Raw genomic sequence first — 15,301 nt, 5'->3', positions numbered from 1 at the left:
CTGGCCCCTGTTTTACTGAAAATAAAACCCTTATAAATAGCCACAGTGAGCAGGAAGCTTTAAGAAATCAGGAGACTAAAGAGTTCTACCAAAGCTTTTTTTTAAATCTTAAATAAAAAAGTTACTAACACCGACAGTGCCCCTTTCAAGAAGCAAACTTACTACTCCCAACAGGTCCACCAAGAACTTTGTCAGCCTCCAAAGGAAACAAAGTGAAAATCTACACTGAGAAATACTTCTCCATGTCTACACTGGCAAGCTTACAGCAGCCCAGCTGTAGTGATACAGCTGTGCAACTCAAATCACTCACGTAACCACATTATGCCAAGAGGAGAGAGCTCTCCTGTTGACAGAAAACCAGCTCAATGATTGGCAGTAGCTATGTCGGCGGAAAATGCTGTCCCACCCACATAGCGCTGTACACACAAGTGCTTATGCTGGTAAACTTATGTTGCTCAGGGTGTGTTTTTTCACAGCCCCAAGCAATAAAAATTTTGCTGACATAAGTGCTAGTGTAAATATGGCCTAAGAAAAGCAATGTGAGGTTCTGTTTGTCTCAATTTCTGTAGCTCCATTTACAATTAAATGTAAAGTCAGCCCTGTAAACAATCTAATCTCAGAATCAAGTTGGCTTCTTTCAATCTTGCACATCACAAAAAGGTTTTTGCAGGCTAAATTAAGCCCTCATTACACCTTTACAACCCCATTGTGTCCAGTGACGTTTGCACACATGTAACTGGTTGGAATTTACAAAATTCCATTGATGCTCAAGATGTAATAAAATCTAACTCTTGATATAAGGTGTTGATCTTTCAGGGTTAAGGAAATAAAAACTTAACTAAGATTGAATAGGTAATTCTAAATATACACAGCAGCTGGGTAAGGCTGTCCTGTTTATACATAGTCTCTTTCCAGAGTAGTCTCATATTAGAAGTACAGTTGGGCATACGCTGTACACTAACAATTCCCAATTTAATTTTTCCTTGGGAAGAATGACAGTATTGGCAAGTGCATGTATAACAGTAGTGTCTATTGCCACACACAAACCTGACTATGACTCAGTTATAAAGGATTAGTCTTTAGTTGTTGAAAAAGGTCAGTCTTTGACCTTATTACCTACCAAAAATAGGGAGTAATTGCTAATGGTGTTCTTTGTGATGTAAATACCCATTCCTTATGAACTTGATTAAAACTAAAATTTTGTTTATAAGCACCACTGAACAGCTATTAAATGGCAATGTGGTTGTTTTGTTGTTCTTTTGCCATTACCAGCCTAGTCTGAATTGGAATTAGCAAGCCAGAAGTGAAAGGTTCTGTTTTCCATTAACAGTTTCCAGTACCATCTGTTTCACTGGACTTTCATTCTAAACACATATTGTGACCCTGTCTACATTTTCTATACCAGAATTACATTACTTTTCATTTTCACATTTTAGAAAAGTATGCAACGGTATTACACCTAAGAATAAAACAGTTAAATTCAACATTACCTCTTTGCAGCCACTCTGACAGAATTATAAAACATTCCAAGAAGCCTAGGTTAACATTTACTATTTCTGGTTTTTATTAAGCTTTTCCATAATATTTTAGAACTGGCTCATAAAAGTAGCTTGTAATGATGCAGATCACAGTTAAGTATAGTTACATAAATTAATTCACTACCACAATATTCATGAGCAGTACTTTATCACTGTTTTAAAAAAAAAAGATGTTAATATATTGGTATCCTAATATTTTAATCAAGTTACGATGTGTGTGAGTTGATTCCCTAATTATTGCAAGGAATGAGTCAAAGTCTTCCTAGCACCAATCTGAACTAAACCAGACTCCAAAGTATTGTAAGTTACATGCCAATCCCCCTTAACAAGAGGATCAAGACACTAACACTCCATCTATATTTAGAGCTGGAGATGTGTTTCCCAGCTCGCATAGATGTACCAGTGCTAGCTTTGATCAATCTAGCATGCTAAAAATAGCAGTATAGCCAGAGTCACACAGGCAGCAGCAAGTGGCAGCATGGGCTAGCTGCCTTGAGTAGGTACCCACCGGGTTTGGGTGGGATATATTCAAGGCAGCTAGCCCATGCCACAGCTCACACCTGCCCCTGCCACCGTAAATTCCATTGCTATTTTTAGCAAAGCTAGCACAGGTATGTCCAGGAACCACACCCTCAGCTCCAACTGCAGACACAGTGTAAGTGCAATGTCTCAGAGAAAAGACAAAAGTAAGCTCTTTATGGCAGGGAATCTTGTTCTTTGGTCAGCATAGTCTTAACACTTCAAGTACTATATACACAAATAAACATTACAAAACACTGCATCACTAAGGCAACAGGATCTGTGGAAAGCACTTTAAGACTTCTCAGAGAAGCCTACAGGTGCAGTGGATAACCACCACCCTGGCTGTGAACATGTAGATGCTAAGGGCACTGGTTTCAATTAGGTAAATGCAAAATGGTTTGGTGGAAAACAAAAAACAAATAAATAAAAAACCAAGGGATAAAATTATTGCCCTGAAATTTTATCTTCTTTTCAAATGATCTGAATTAATTTGGTGCTCATAAAAATGAGGGAGCAACAGCACTGACTAGAGCCATATGTAGTGCAGATAGACACTCTGAACACCTCCTCATGCAACTCTTACCACATCACATGAATACTCCAGTTTTGGGCTTTGCCTGAGTCCCAGATATGCCAAGACCTATCAGGTTATATAGTAGTTGTGTGTGGTGAGCTCAAAAACAACAAAACCCACCATCAGTGAACAATTTATCTTGTGACCTCTAAATATTTAGGAGTCAAATTTAGCCATAGCATAAGTAAATCAAAGTGACATTTAGTAGAACCACATGTTAGGGCTGGTCTACCCAGTGTGTTCGTCTGCACAAGAACGATGTAAACTTTTAGTGCACACTAAATACCCACGTAGACCTCACTGGCATGCACTAAAAATTCCCTAGTGTGTGTTAATGTAGTACTGTGAAACAGGACTACATTCACACACATGATCTTTTAGTGCATGCCAGCAGGATCCACACAGGCCAGTTATATGCAACAGAGTAATGCACACTAGAATTTACACCCCGGTCTTCTAGTGCTGACTAACGCACTGTGTAGACAAGTCCTTAATCTAGGTTCTAGGTTAAATTTGATGCCCAGAGGCAAGTGTGTTAATTCAATCCATCCAAACTCTTTAATTTAACTGTATGTTTTAAAAATCTTGTATTTAGAGAATATTCAAGACAAGTAACAATCAATCTAAATCTATTCTACACACATTTAAACTAAATTCTATGTTCTAAAGCATTATCATATTCTGGGCACAATATGTTATGTTTAGTACTTGCTACAGACCATCATCATGCAAGATAGCAATATATTAAAATGGTTTAGCACCAAAAAACAGTAGTATCTATCTTTAGCACTGTACCTACTAAGAACTAGACATCACCAGCATGACTCATGCAAGTACTAAAGGAAACCTGTTTGTTTTAAACACTATTTCATTCCCCATTTTTTTTTTTAGTTAATATAAAAAGCTAGATTCCACTTTTAAGCATTCAACTTGGTACAGTGTACATGCTATTAACGGTTACTGTTGAAAATTTGCCTAGTTTTAATGCATTCAAACCATTACTGTTTATAATGTATTTTACTAGAACTAGTGTTTTATATATTACTCTATTTTCCATTCAAATATTTTGCATCTATTATCAGTAAACTTGAGTACACATACACTGAGCATTAGGTAGACAATCAAAAAAGTTCTTGCTCTGAAGGAACAGGCAATCAACTCAATCTTTTCCTTTTTTTAAAACTTCACAAATAGTTACACCAAACTATATAATCTTAATCAGAGTTCAAAGAACAAAATCTAAATTGATTTGTGATCCAAGACTAGGTAAAGTGCTTTCAACTAGCAGTATTTTCAGTCTGCAGTCGTTCAATCAGCTGTTCAGCCTGCAGGAAAAAAAGGAAGAAATATATTAACCCTATGACCAATGGAGCTCCAGTTTAACAACTGGTCTTTCATAAATCCAAAATATCCCACTGAAAGCAACACATTTAGTTTAGTGTGGATATGTACCAGATACATTAAGCAGAACAGTTAGCGCTCCTTACTTCACATAGCCAGGGTGTATACCAGACGTTAAATCTGCTTGAGCAACAGATTCACTAGTTTTCTCCCTCCACCACTGGAGGAAGAGTAGGTCAGCAGAAGAAGGAGAAAGTTTTGAGACAATTGGGATGACAGCTGGTCAAGCATGGGTCACCCAGGCAGGGTGTTTTGGGAACGTAAGAGGAGAAGTATGCTTGGAAACAGCCGAGTTCTGAAAGCTGGGGCACAAGTAGCTGGTACTGCTGTGGACTTCATACTCAGACACCTAGCCAAGCAAAAGGTAGGGCAGCCTACGAGTGACTCATCAACATGGAAGGATAATGTGGAGGGGCCCCCCAAGTGAGACATAACGTGGAACTTACTAGAGAATTTGTAGGGATACCCAAATTCCTTTAGCAGAGGAATGGACTAAACTGGGACACACTAGGTATTAGGCATGAGGAGTCCTAAGCCTCTTTTAGATGGCCCCTAAGAGCCAAGCTAGGAGCAACTCGGTTGATAATTGTACAGGGAGCCGAGGGTATTTCTCACCTTCTCTGCTAGTCCTATTAAGTTATCCTTTCCATTTGAACATGTGTCTGAGGTCTTACTGGGACTCACTAGGAACCTAAAAACCTAAAAACGCAAGCAGCTTAAGTGCTTCAACCCTTGCCTTCAAGTTGTTAATATACTACTTGCTAACTGTTATGGGACACCCGACCTCTAGCATGTTACAAAGCTCACCTACTGACGACAATTAAACAAGGTTAAATGGCCTTACAGTTCATTTGCTCTTAAAGTTATATAATTGAATTTTGAGTTCTACAATTTAATATAATTCTGAATCTTGATTTCCATTCTTTCCAAATCAAGTGTCATATTTAAGCCACATTACAATAAAGAAAAATTCAAGTACATTTTCCATTTTTTGTTATTTGTATTTATCTTTATCTCATTTCAGAAAATAAAAAAATTATATATAAAGGGGCCCTCTCTTGGCTTTTTATTCACCTTTACAGATCCCATGTCCCAGCAACACTCCCTTAAGCCAATGGCAAGGCAGGGATTTTTCTAGCACTTATGTGGAGGGTCTGTCTCACTTAACAGGATAATGCTACTGTACTAAAAGTGTACGTTTTTCTGTTTATTCAGCACAGCTGCAGCCCAGTAGCCTTCCCCACCCTGCCCTGACAGCATGCCTCAACCCTAAAAGATAACTTCTCAAGATTAGTGAATTACTCAGTCTCCATGCCAATTCTGCTCTTAGCCCCTCTCAGTGGAGAGCTGGCACTATTTGGTATTTCTGCTGCAACAAAAAAATGTTTTTTTGTGAAGTGGACATTTGTGAACTGGACTGAGACCAGCAAAACAGCACATAAGCTATTGAACAGCAGCTATCAAATGGCAGTAACTTTTCACTCAAGCTGGATTGAACTGATGAAATGCTATGTATCCTATTAACAATCTTAGGCTACCTTCTGCTCACAAGTATTTTTGTTGTTTCCAAGTTTCAGTGTATTTGCATTTTTAAAATAGGCCATATATTGTGTCTAAACTACACAATAGTATGCACTAATATTTTACCACCATATTTTCCTTAAAAAGGAAAAGGCTGTAAAAGGTAAAAGTAAAGCACACTGAGTTTTACCATAACATTTGCTAAAGGAAAGTGTAAGTAATCCTGAATTAAAAGTTATACAAGTGTCTCTCTCAAAATATCTATGTTAAAACTGTTTGAACAGTTAACTAAAGATTTTTGCATTGTATTATACATTTTACACTAGAACCCTGCAACCCTTCCTCTGCAGCACAGGGCATGGGGGCACAGCACAGCAAGGGGCACTTGCAGGTTAAACTAGAGTAAATGGTGGATTCTCTGGAACTTGAAGTCTTTGAATTATGACTTGAGGACTTCAGTAACTCACCCAAAGGCTATGGGCCTATTACAGAGGGGGGCAAACTATGGCCTGTGGGCCACATCCAGCCCACAGGACCCTTCCCACTGGTCCCCAAGCTCCTGCCAGAGAGTGGGTCAGGACAGGCTTGCAGAGGAGCCAGCCCAACTCCCTGGCAGCGCAGTGAGCAGGGCGGAGGCTAGTCCCTGGCCCCTCCCCTTCTGCTCTCCTCCCTCCCAGTCCCAGTTCCCTCAGCAGGCGGCATGCCTATAGCACCACCAGACCTGGTGCTCCAGGGCGGCGCAGTCAGAGGGGAGGAGCAGGGGGGGGGATCGGATAGGGGACAGGTGTCCTGTGGGGGATGGTCAGGGGGCAGAGAGCAGAAGTGTTGGGATAGGATTCGGGAGTCCTGGGCGGCAGTCAGGGGTGGGGAGCGGGGGGGGGGGGGGGGTGTTCCAGGGGGCTGGATAGGGGGCAGGGGCCAGGCCACACCTAGCTGTTTGGGGAGGCATAGTATCCCTCAGTCTTCCCTATCCGGCCCTCCATACAATTTCTGTATCTAATGTGGCCCTAGGGCCAAAAAGTTTGCCCACCCCTGGTCTATTACAGGAGTGAGTGGATGAGGTTCTGAGACCTACAACATGCAGGTCAGGTCAGAGGATTACAATGATCCCTTATGGCCTTAAACTCTGAGTTTAACCCAACGCGAACCTGGTTTGACCCGACTACAAGTGTCAGGTTAGATCTGAAAACAGTCCAAACATCTCAGGCTTGGGTTGAGTAGGCTCTAATCTCCTCCTCCTACCCTGCGGTCAGTGCACCAACAGCTGCATACTGCCCACTGACACCTTGCTCTGTATGAGGAGGAGCAGGAAGTTCTACGACTTGTTGGTACACTCACTCCAGAGCACAGCAATTGTCTTCACTACACCACATATGGATTGCAAGTGTGGGGAGAAAAAGCAGCACTCACCAGACTGAGCCTCCAGGACGTGGGGTGACAATAATTCAGGTTCAGGGGGAAGTGTTGGATTCAAGTTGGGCTTGGTCTGAAAACAACTCAACCCTCTGAGGCTGGGGTAGGGTTTAGGTTGGCTATGGGGCCCATCGGATTTGGATCAGGCTTTAAAATTAGGCCTGAGCAGATCACTATTTCAAATCATTTGAAAGCTTTCACGTTTTATGCTTGCAACTGGAAACCTACCAAATCAACTGCGCTGCACTTACTGTGATAAACCAATAGGAATTGGTTCTGTATATCATCCTGGACAAGAATCCCAGATGACTGGCTGGGGCCAGGACATGAAGATGTAAGTGGGATATTGAGCAGAATGGAGGCCAGTGGAATCCCATCCTTGAGAAGAGTGGGGGAGGGGAAAAAACATCAGCAGCATTATTTCAGACATAGGCGAGAACATCTTAAAACTATGTCAAGGGCTGATTGTATTGAACTGTAGTTTTGTCTGGAGTACCAGAATTACTTCACAGATCTAGCAGCAAATATTTATGTTACCAAACAATTTTAATTTTTACCACTTTCCTCCTCCCCCCAAAATCATAAAATTGAAATGACAGAAGCTACAATAAAAGTTAAGGGGTATTTTTATTTGTTTAAGTCAAGGGCTCATACAGTAACATTAATACCCCTTCCTTCACTCAGGCTGTCAAGATAACATCTCAATGTAGGGGCTTATTTCTCACTTAATGTTGGCATTTAAATATAATTTTCCTATTTTGGGCAGGGGGAGGAAAAAAAAAGATTTTAACATACTACCAAAAATGCACCACCGCTAGCACTGAAATCAGCAATAAGCTGTCTCCCAAATGAAAGGTGCCCTCCAATTTCTTCAGCCACAAAAATATGTCCCTATCCATTCTGGGAAACATGGTTCAACCCCACATTATTTAAATATGGTTTTAAAGCATTTAAGTATAAGATGATTTGAAACATGCTTTTGCTTGCTAGCATGGCAGAGGTCGAACTCATTTCAAACAAAATTCTTAAAAACAGCATTTGAGACTCAGCTCAACTACATTCAGACTCATCTCGAACAGAGGCCCAGGGTTCCAGATGGATAGGGCCAGTAAGTTCATCTCTACTTTGGACTCCAAAGCATGCTACTGGCACCTGGTCAGGGCAGCCTTTTGAATAGTTTGTTTAAAGTTTTCCCCAAGACCTGGTCATAGACAAACTTCAAACTGCAACACTATTTTGTTACATTCAACATTTTCTAGAAAACAAACAGGAAACTAGTTTCATATAGAATCATGCCACATTTTACCAAATAGTCAAATCAAATTAACTCTGCACTAGAAATGCAACAGTTTATAGGTCCCAGGTGTGCGCATTCTACCAGAGAACTCCTGCTGTATTTCAAAATATAATCAACTTCGAGGCCATTTCTCTCAGACAATTAAAGATGCTGCCCTTGCTACCATTATCAGACAAGTACTGTTATCAGAAAAGGTCAATAGTGTATTAGATATATCCAGAAAGCAAGTTATATACCTTATATCATTCAAGTCAGTAAAATTATTTCGCTGAAGGATGTTCTTTCCAGCTTCCATCATTTTCTCCACTAGGTAGAAAAAGAAGTTAAATTGAATGTGAACTCTAAATATAGTGCACTAAAATGCCTCTAAATAATGAATAGGAGTACTTGTGAGTACGGCCCATGGCGTTCTGTTATTTTCTTTGTTGGGCCTGTCCTGTAGTAGGTAGCTTCTGGGTACTCTTCTGCCTCTGTCAGTCTGTTCCTTAGCTCTCGTCCTCTAACGCCCCTACTCTACTTGCACTACATTGATGACATCTTCATTATCTGGACCCATGGAAAAGAAGCCCTTGAGGAATTCCACCACGATTTCAACAATTTCCATCCCACCATCAACCTCAGCCTGGACCAATCCACACAAGCGGTCCATTTCCTGGACACTACTGTGCTAATAAGCAATGGTCACATAAACACCACCCTATACCAGAAACCTACTGACCATTATACTTGCCTACATGCCTTCAGCTTCCATCCAGACCACACCAGACAACCCATTGTCTACAGCCAAGCTCTAAGATACAACCGCATTTGCTCCAATCCCTCAGACAGAGACAAACACCTACAAGATCTCTATCAAGCATTCTTAAAACTACAGTACCCCCCTGCTGAAGTGAAAAAAAAGACTGACAGAGCCAGAAGAGTACCCAGAAGCTACCTACTACAGGACAGGCCCAACAAAGAAAACAACAGAAAGCCACGGGCCGTCACCTTCAGCCTCCAAGTAAAACCTCTCCAGTGCATCATCAGAGATCTACAGCCTATCCTGAAAGATGATCCCTCACTCTCACAGATCTTGGGAGACAGACCAGTCCTCGCTTACAGGCAGGCCCCCAACCTGAAGCAAATACTCACCAGCAACCACACGCCACACAACAAAAACACCAACCCAGGAACTTATCCTTGCAACAAAGCCTGATGCCAACTCTGTCCACATATCTATTTAAGTGACACCATCATAGAACCTAATCACATCAGCCACACCATCAGGGGCTCATTCACCTGCACATCTACCAATGTGATATATGCCATCGTGTGCCCGCAATACCCCTCTGCCATGTACATTGGCCAAACTGGACAGTCTCTACATAAAAGAATAAATGGACACACATCTGACATCAGGAATCATAACACTTCAACCTCTCTGGTCACTCAGGAACAGACTTAAAGGTGGCAATTTTGCTACAGAAAAGCTTCAAAAACAGACTCCAACGAGAAACTGCTGAACTTGAAGTAATTTGCAAATTAGATACCATTAACTTGGGCTTGAATAGAAACTTGGAGTGGCTGGATCATTACACAAATTGAATCTCTTTCCCCATGTTAAGTATCCTCACACCTTCTTGTCAACTGTGTGAAATGGGCCATCTTGATTATCACTACAAAAGTTTTTTTTTTTCCTCCTGCTGATAATAGCCCATCTTAAGTAATTAGCCTCTTACAGTTGGTGTGGCAACTTCCACCTTTTCATGTTCTCTCTCTGTGTGTATATACACACACACACACTTAAGTGGTCAAACTTCCACATCACAAAACTTCCACCTATATTTTGGCACCATTTTTGGCAAGGCCAAAGATTTATCTTCATGCCTAAAACCTCCAAGCCAATGCTGAGGAATATTAGTGGGAAGTTTGTTCTGTTGCCCTCAGTGATGTATCTGCAGGACTTTAATCTCTAGGATTTAGCATTTTTCTGCAGCAGGCAGTACAAAGGCATTTTTAATCACTGTGTAAACTAATCCTGTACTAAACAGGGTTACTTATGGTGGTAGTAAAAATGGCAGCTGCCACTGGTGGCAAGCCTACACTAGTACTCCGAGCTGCACTGGTGTTAGTGAAACAGTAAGAGATGTTAAGAAAAAATGCCAGAATAGACAAGGACTAGGACTGTTAATCCAGGATCTTTCAGATTCATTTTTAGAATTCTTGAGTTTTTTAAACTTTTTTGAAGTTTAACTAGGTTGAATGAGAGACTCGGGACAAAAATTAACGTTCACGTTAACAAGGATAAACATTTCATAGTCTCTCTCTCTCTGACGCTTAACATACACAGCTAATCAGAACATTTCTTGCAGACTAAGGCAATCATGGAGCGTGGCCAGGTTTTTTTAAACTACAAAACCTTTGACATTTTATGAATGCTACAAGTTGATTTTTTTTTTTAAATCACAAAAAACAAGCTAACCTACCTTTAGAAACTGCATTATCTTTCCATCATCATTAAGAAATAATATCCCAATTTAGCACAGATAGTAAAGATAGTAATAAAATACCTTTCACATACATTTTTCTTCTCTCCAGTCTCCAAAGGAAAAAAAAAGTTTTATGAAAATCACTAACAGATTCTCAACCAATTTAAACTACATCTGCAACTTCAGACAAGAAGAAATAGCTGTATTCTTGGATCTTAGGGCTTGTATACACAGGCAAATTGACTGACATAGCTACCGCAGAATTATTAACCCAAAACAGAGTGTCCACACAAAGGAGTTATACCAGCATAGCCACAGCAGAATAATTAGAACTATTCTGCTATAGCTATGTCAGTCAAATTCCCTGTGTAAACATACCCTAATAAACTACTAACCGGTAATCCTCTGATACTAGAATGGAGGAAAACCAGTGATCTCTTAATAAAAAAAGAAAACAAAAAAAATTGACTTTTTAAATTTAAATCAGCCTTTGTATTTAATTATTTTAATAAACCTTTTAAAATTACATTTGAACTTTGACAACCTATGTCAAGGCCTTGACCTAAATTTAACATAATCTGTTAAAATAATGTAAATAAATATTCAAGCAGTACATGTTTACTAGCAAAGTTTTAAAGAAAAATCAAACCACTGAACTGGTGGAATACACTCGCTAACCACTTGAAGCAGGGTTTGAAGATGTTCTAAACTAGCTTTTGACAGCATTTGCCTCCTCTGCAGGTGCAGAGAGAGTATTTTCTACATTTCAGTTTATTCAATTTGTTCAATTCAAGGACTAGTTCATTCAAAGTTGAGAAACCAATCAGAAGCTGAAAGAAGCAGGAAAGCATGTTTTCTTCCAATCTATGAATAAAAACAAGGTGTGAAAAGATACTAGTTCTAAAATCCTGAAGGACATGGTGACCAGTCCCAATCAGTTCAATGCACTAACTATAGCTAATCTGTCTTTTGTTTAAAAAATTAATTTTAAATACAAAAATTTGTTGTAATAGGCTTTTTTTTTAAATGCAGCATAGTTAAGGTAGTTTTATTTAACTAAAACAACTTTAAAATATTGTTTGTGCATTTTTATTAAATTTCAATTTCCTTCCAAATAGTTTGAAAAATCAGAAGTAAAATGTATCATCTAGTAAACAAGAAGTGAATCATTCACTATTTCTAACATTAAAAAAAAATGTAATTATTGAGAATGTGAATAAATGTGTGATGTCATAAATTGAATAAATGTATAGATATAGTGTATCCTTCTGGTTAGCATGAAGTACCAAATCATACCAACTTTTCTTTAGGAAAAGAACTCCTAAAAGTACACCTGCAAAACTAGATTTAAATCAATTACTTAAAATCAAGGCTTCCTGTTTGATTTAAATCAGATTTTAATCATGACTTAAATCAGCAATCTACCCTGACACAGTTAGCCACAAAATAAACAATGCTCAAAACTACAATGCAATTGACAATATACTGCAGCATGCATCTCTACAGGAATAAAGGATGATCCACAACTGTTTTCTTTTGATTCATGCAATAGCCATAGTTACAGTCTTACCTAGTGGAATGTGCTCTTTCTTTAGAGTCTTGCAGTTTCCCATATGCTCTATCGGCACTACTAGATAATGGTGTGGGGCCCCAGGTCTGATATCTCTAAAACAGACTAGACCTTCAGACTAATGGAACAATAGCAACATATTAATCTATTATTAAAATTAACACATTAGAAAACAGCAGATAACAAAATCACTTTTACTGGAACTGAAGTGGCATTCAAACAGTGGAACACTCTATGGTTATTCAAAACACATTACAGCAGGGGAAGGCAACCTATGGCACGTGTGCCAAAGGAGGTGTGCAAGCTGATTTTCAGTGGCACTCACACTGCCCAGGTCCTGGGGGCTCCGCATTTTAATTTAATTTTAAATGAGGCTTCTTAAACATTTTAAAAACCTTATTTACTTTAATATATAACTAAACTATTGTTTTTTGTAAAGACTTACAGAAAGACCTTCTAAAAGCATTTAAAATGTATTACTGGCACGTGAAACCTTAAATTAGAGAGTGAATAAATGAAGACTCGGCACACCACCTCTGAAATGTTGCTGACCCCTGCATTATAGTTCTACTATAAATTGTAGCATTAGCTTCACAAGTATTTCTCAGAGGATACGTCTACACCAGTGATTCTCAAAGCTGGTCCACCGCTTGTTCAGGGAAAGCCCCAGGTGGGCCGGGCTAGTTTATTTACCTGCCGCTCCCGCAGGTTTGGCTGATCGCGGCTCCCACTGGCCACGGTTCACTGCTCCAGGCCAATGGGGGCTGCAGGAAGCAGCGTGGGCAGAGGGATATGCTGGCCCACGATCGGCCCTACCTGCGGCCTGGCCAGCCAGGGGCTTCCTCTGAACAAGCGACGGACAGGCTTTGAGAACCATTGGTCTACACTACCCACTGGATCAGCGGGTAGTGATCGATCTATCAAGGATCGATTTATCTTGTCTAGTGTAGATCCCCTATCCCTCTGCCGTCAACTCCTGCACTTCACCGTGGCGAGACGCGGAAGTGGAGTCGACAGGGGAGCAGCAGCAGGTCAACCCCACGTCATGAGGACATGAGGTAAGTCGACCTAAGATACGTCAACTTCATATTCTCATAGCTGAAGTTGCGTATCTTAGGTTGATCTGCCCCCAGCGTAGACAAGGCCTCAGTGATGTACATTGGAATTAGTCCACAAAAAGCAATAATTCTTGTAAATAGTTACATCAGCCACTCCCCATCCAGGCTTCCCCAATGTTCTGATGCTCTCCTACTGGAAGGATACTGCCCAGAATAGTGAGAAATTTTGAGTGCCTGCCTTTCTGATGAACATTTCACTAATACTTCCATCACATTAGTGGAGGAGGTCTTCCAGTTTTTTAGCCATGCCGGCCCCGAACACACAGGGAACTCTGTACAGGCAGACCCCTGTGTTTACACAGAGCCCCCACCATGCAGATTCAGGGCTTCAACTTGTGAATTATTGTATTTTCCAGGACCACCACATTTAATGTACTTTAATGATTATGGATAAAACTAAGAACCTGTCATTTACTTACATTTGGAAATTAAAATTTCCTTACAGATTAAGTGAAATGATAAAGAATAAGCCAGACATATTTTAATTCAAATACACATTTTTAGCTACTTATACCGCCCCAAACCTCAGAGTTAAGATGGAAAAAAGTTTAGTTCTACCCTCATGCTCTACTGTTGGACCCCACCCATCCCACTTTCTGGGCAAGGCATGGAAGAATTATTTAAATTAAAGCAGTTTAAATCTTGTTCCAAGCAGCAAGCCACTCACAAGCAGCAGATGAAGAGATCCCCTGAACAGACTAGTTATCTAGAAAAGACAGCAGATTGGGTGAATTACATTCCATTTAACTAGAACTACCGAGGTTTGGACAATCCCAACACTGGCTCTGCAGCACAGGCAGTACCGTCCCTATTTGCTCGTCACTGTTCAATAATGGGAACGGAACATAACCTATGGAAGCCGTGAATCACCGCACCTTTCGCGGTGTTTTTGCGAAGTCGAGCCGGGGGCACCCCTGCACTGCCCTTGGGAGGCCCTGGGCTCGGTTTCCCAGACCCATGAGACAATTCTCCTCTCAACTGCAGGATCAGCAACTGCGGCCGCGCCTCCCGCGGGCCAGCCAAAGAGGCAGACACCGGACACCCCGCCCCCCGGCACTAGCCAGGCCTCTCCCACCCCGCCCCCCGCGCTCAGCCTGCCCGCCGCTCCCTGCGCCGCTCGCGCCCGAGCCCCGCGCTGCCACGGGCGGCTCCGCAGGGCGATACCCGGGCGCCCCGGCTCCTCACAGCGCTGCCGGGGCCGGCAGGGGCGAGAGCGCGCGGGGGGCGCGGCGGCAGGGCTCAGAGGGGCCGGCAGGGAAGGGCTGGTGGCCGCTGGTGGCCGCCGGTGCCCGCCTCCCCTCACCTCGCAGGGCAGCAGCGCGGTGCCCGGCTCCTCCCGGCGGCCGATCCTGCAGAAGACGCACTTGGCGTCATAGCCGCCGCCGGCAGGGCCCGAGTCCGCGGGGGGCTGCGCAGCCTCCGGGGCGGCTCCATCCTCCCCGGCCATCGCTCAGCGGTGCTGCTACGACCGCCTCCCTCCGCCCGCTTCCCGGAGCCCGGCGCAGCCGCCGTGTCGACTAGTACCGCGCCCCCTGCCGGCCAGAGAGAGACTCAAGCGCCCCGAAACTATACAGCAGGGGGCAGGGACACGTGACTCTAGGCGTGCTCGTGAGCAGGCGGGGCATCGGGCGCGTGACGCTAACGGCACTGAGGACTGCAGGCGCAGGCGCGTGAAGCGGCTCGGGTCGTCGCTCGCTCGCTCTCTCTGCGGGGGCGGGGCTGTGGGATCTCTGGGCTCGGCCGCCCAGAGATCTGTGCCCCCCCCCCCCCGGGAATGATTGTAAAAGGGGCCGGGGGCAAAAGCACAGTGGGGCGGGAGCGAGGGTTGGTCCCTGGAGCAAGGGGGGGCGGGGTAAACTGCAAGCGCCGCAGGGCTGGG

The 15,301-nt window shown here is 42.4% G+C and overlaps 1 protein-coding gene across 1 annotated transcript; it reads right to left on the bottom strand.

Annotated features, from left to right (window-relative positions):
- Nucleotides 1-1,701: 1,701 nt before the first annotated feature.
- Nucleotides 1,702-14,964, bottom strand: HINT3 (histidine triad nucleotide binding protein 3). Its single transcript, XM_084625123.1, has 6 exons — nucleotides 14,726-14,964; nucleotides 12,305-12,422; nucleotides 10,827-10,844; nucleotides 8,503-8,572; nucleotides 7,221-7,347; nucleotides 1,702-3,959 (listed from the first exon to the last, which is right to left on the bottom strand). The coding sequence occupies exons 1-6, from the start codon at nucleotides 14,867-14,869 to the stop codon at nucleotides 3,912-3,914; spliced, it is 525 nt and encodes a 174-aa protein (XP_084481249.1). The 5' UTR covers nucleotides 14,870-14,964; the 3' UTR covers nucleotides 1,702-3,911.
- Nucleotides 14,965-15,301: the final 337 nt, after the last annotated feature.

This window comes from Lepidochelys olivacea, assembly GCF_965140295.1.
Source record: "Lepidochelys olivacea isolate rLepOli2 genome assembly, chromosome: 3".
NCBI lineage: Eukaryota > Metazoa > Chordata > Testudines > Cheloniidae > Lepidochelys > Lepidochelys olivacea.
The sequence above is the reverse complement of the archived record's forward strand: the minus strand, read 5'-3'. Positions and strand labels throughout refer to the sequence as shown.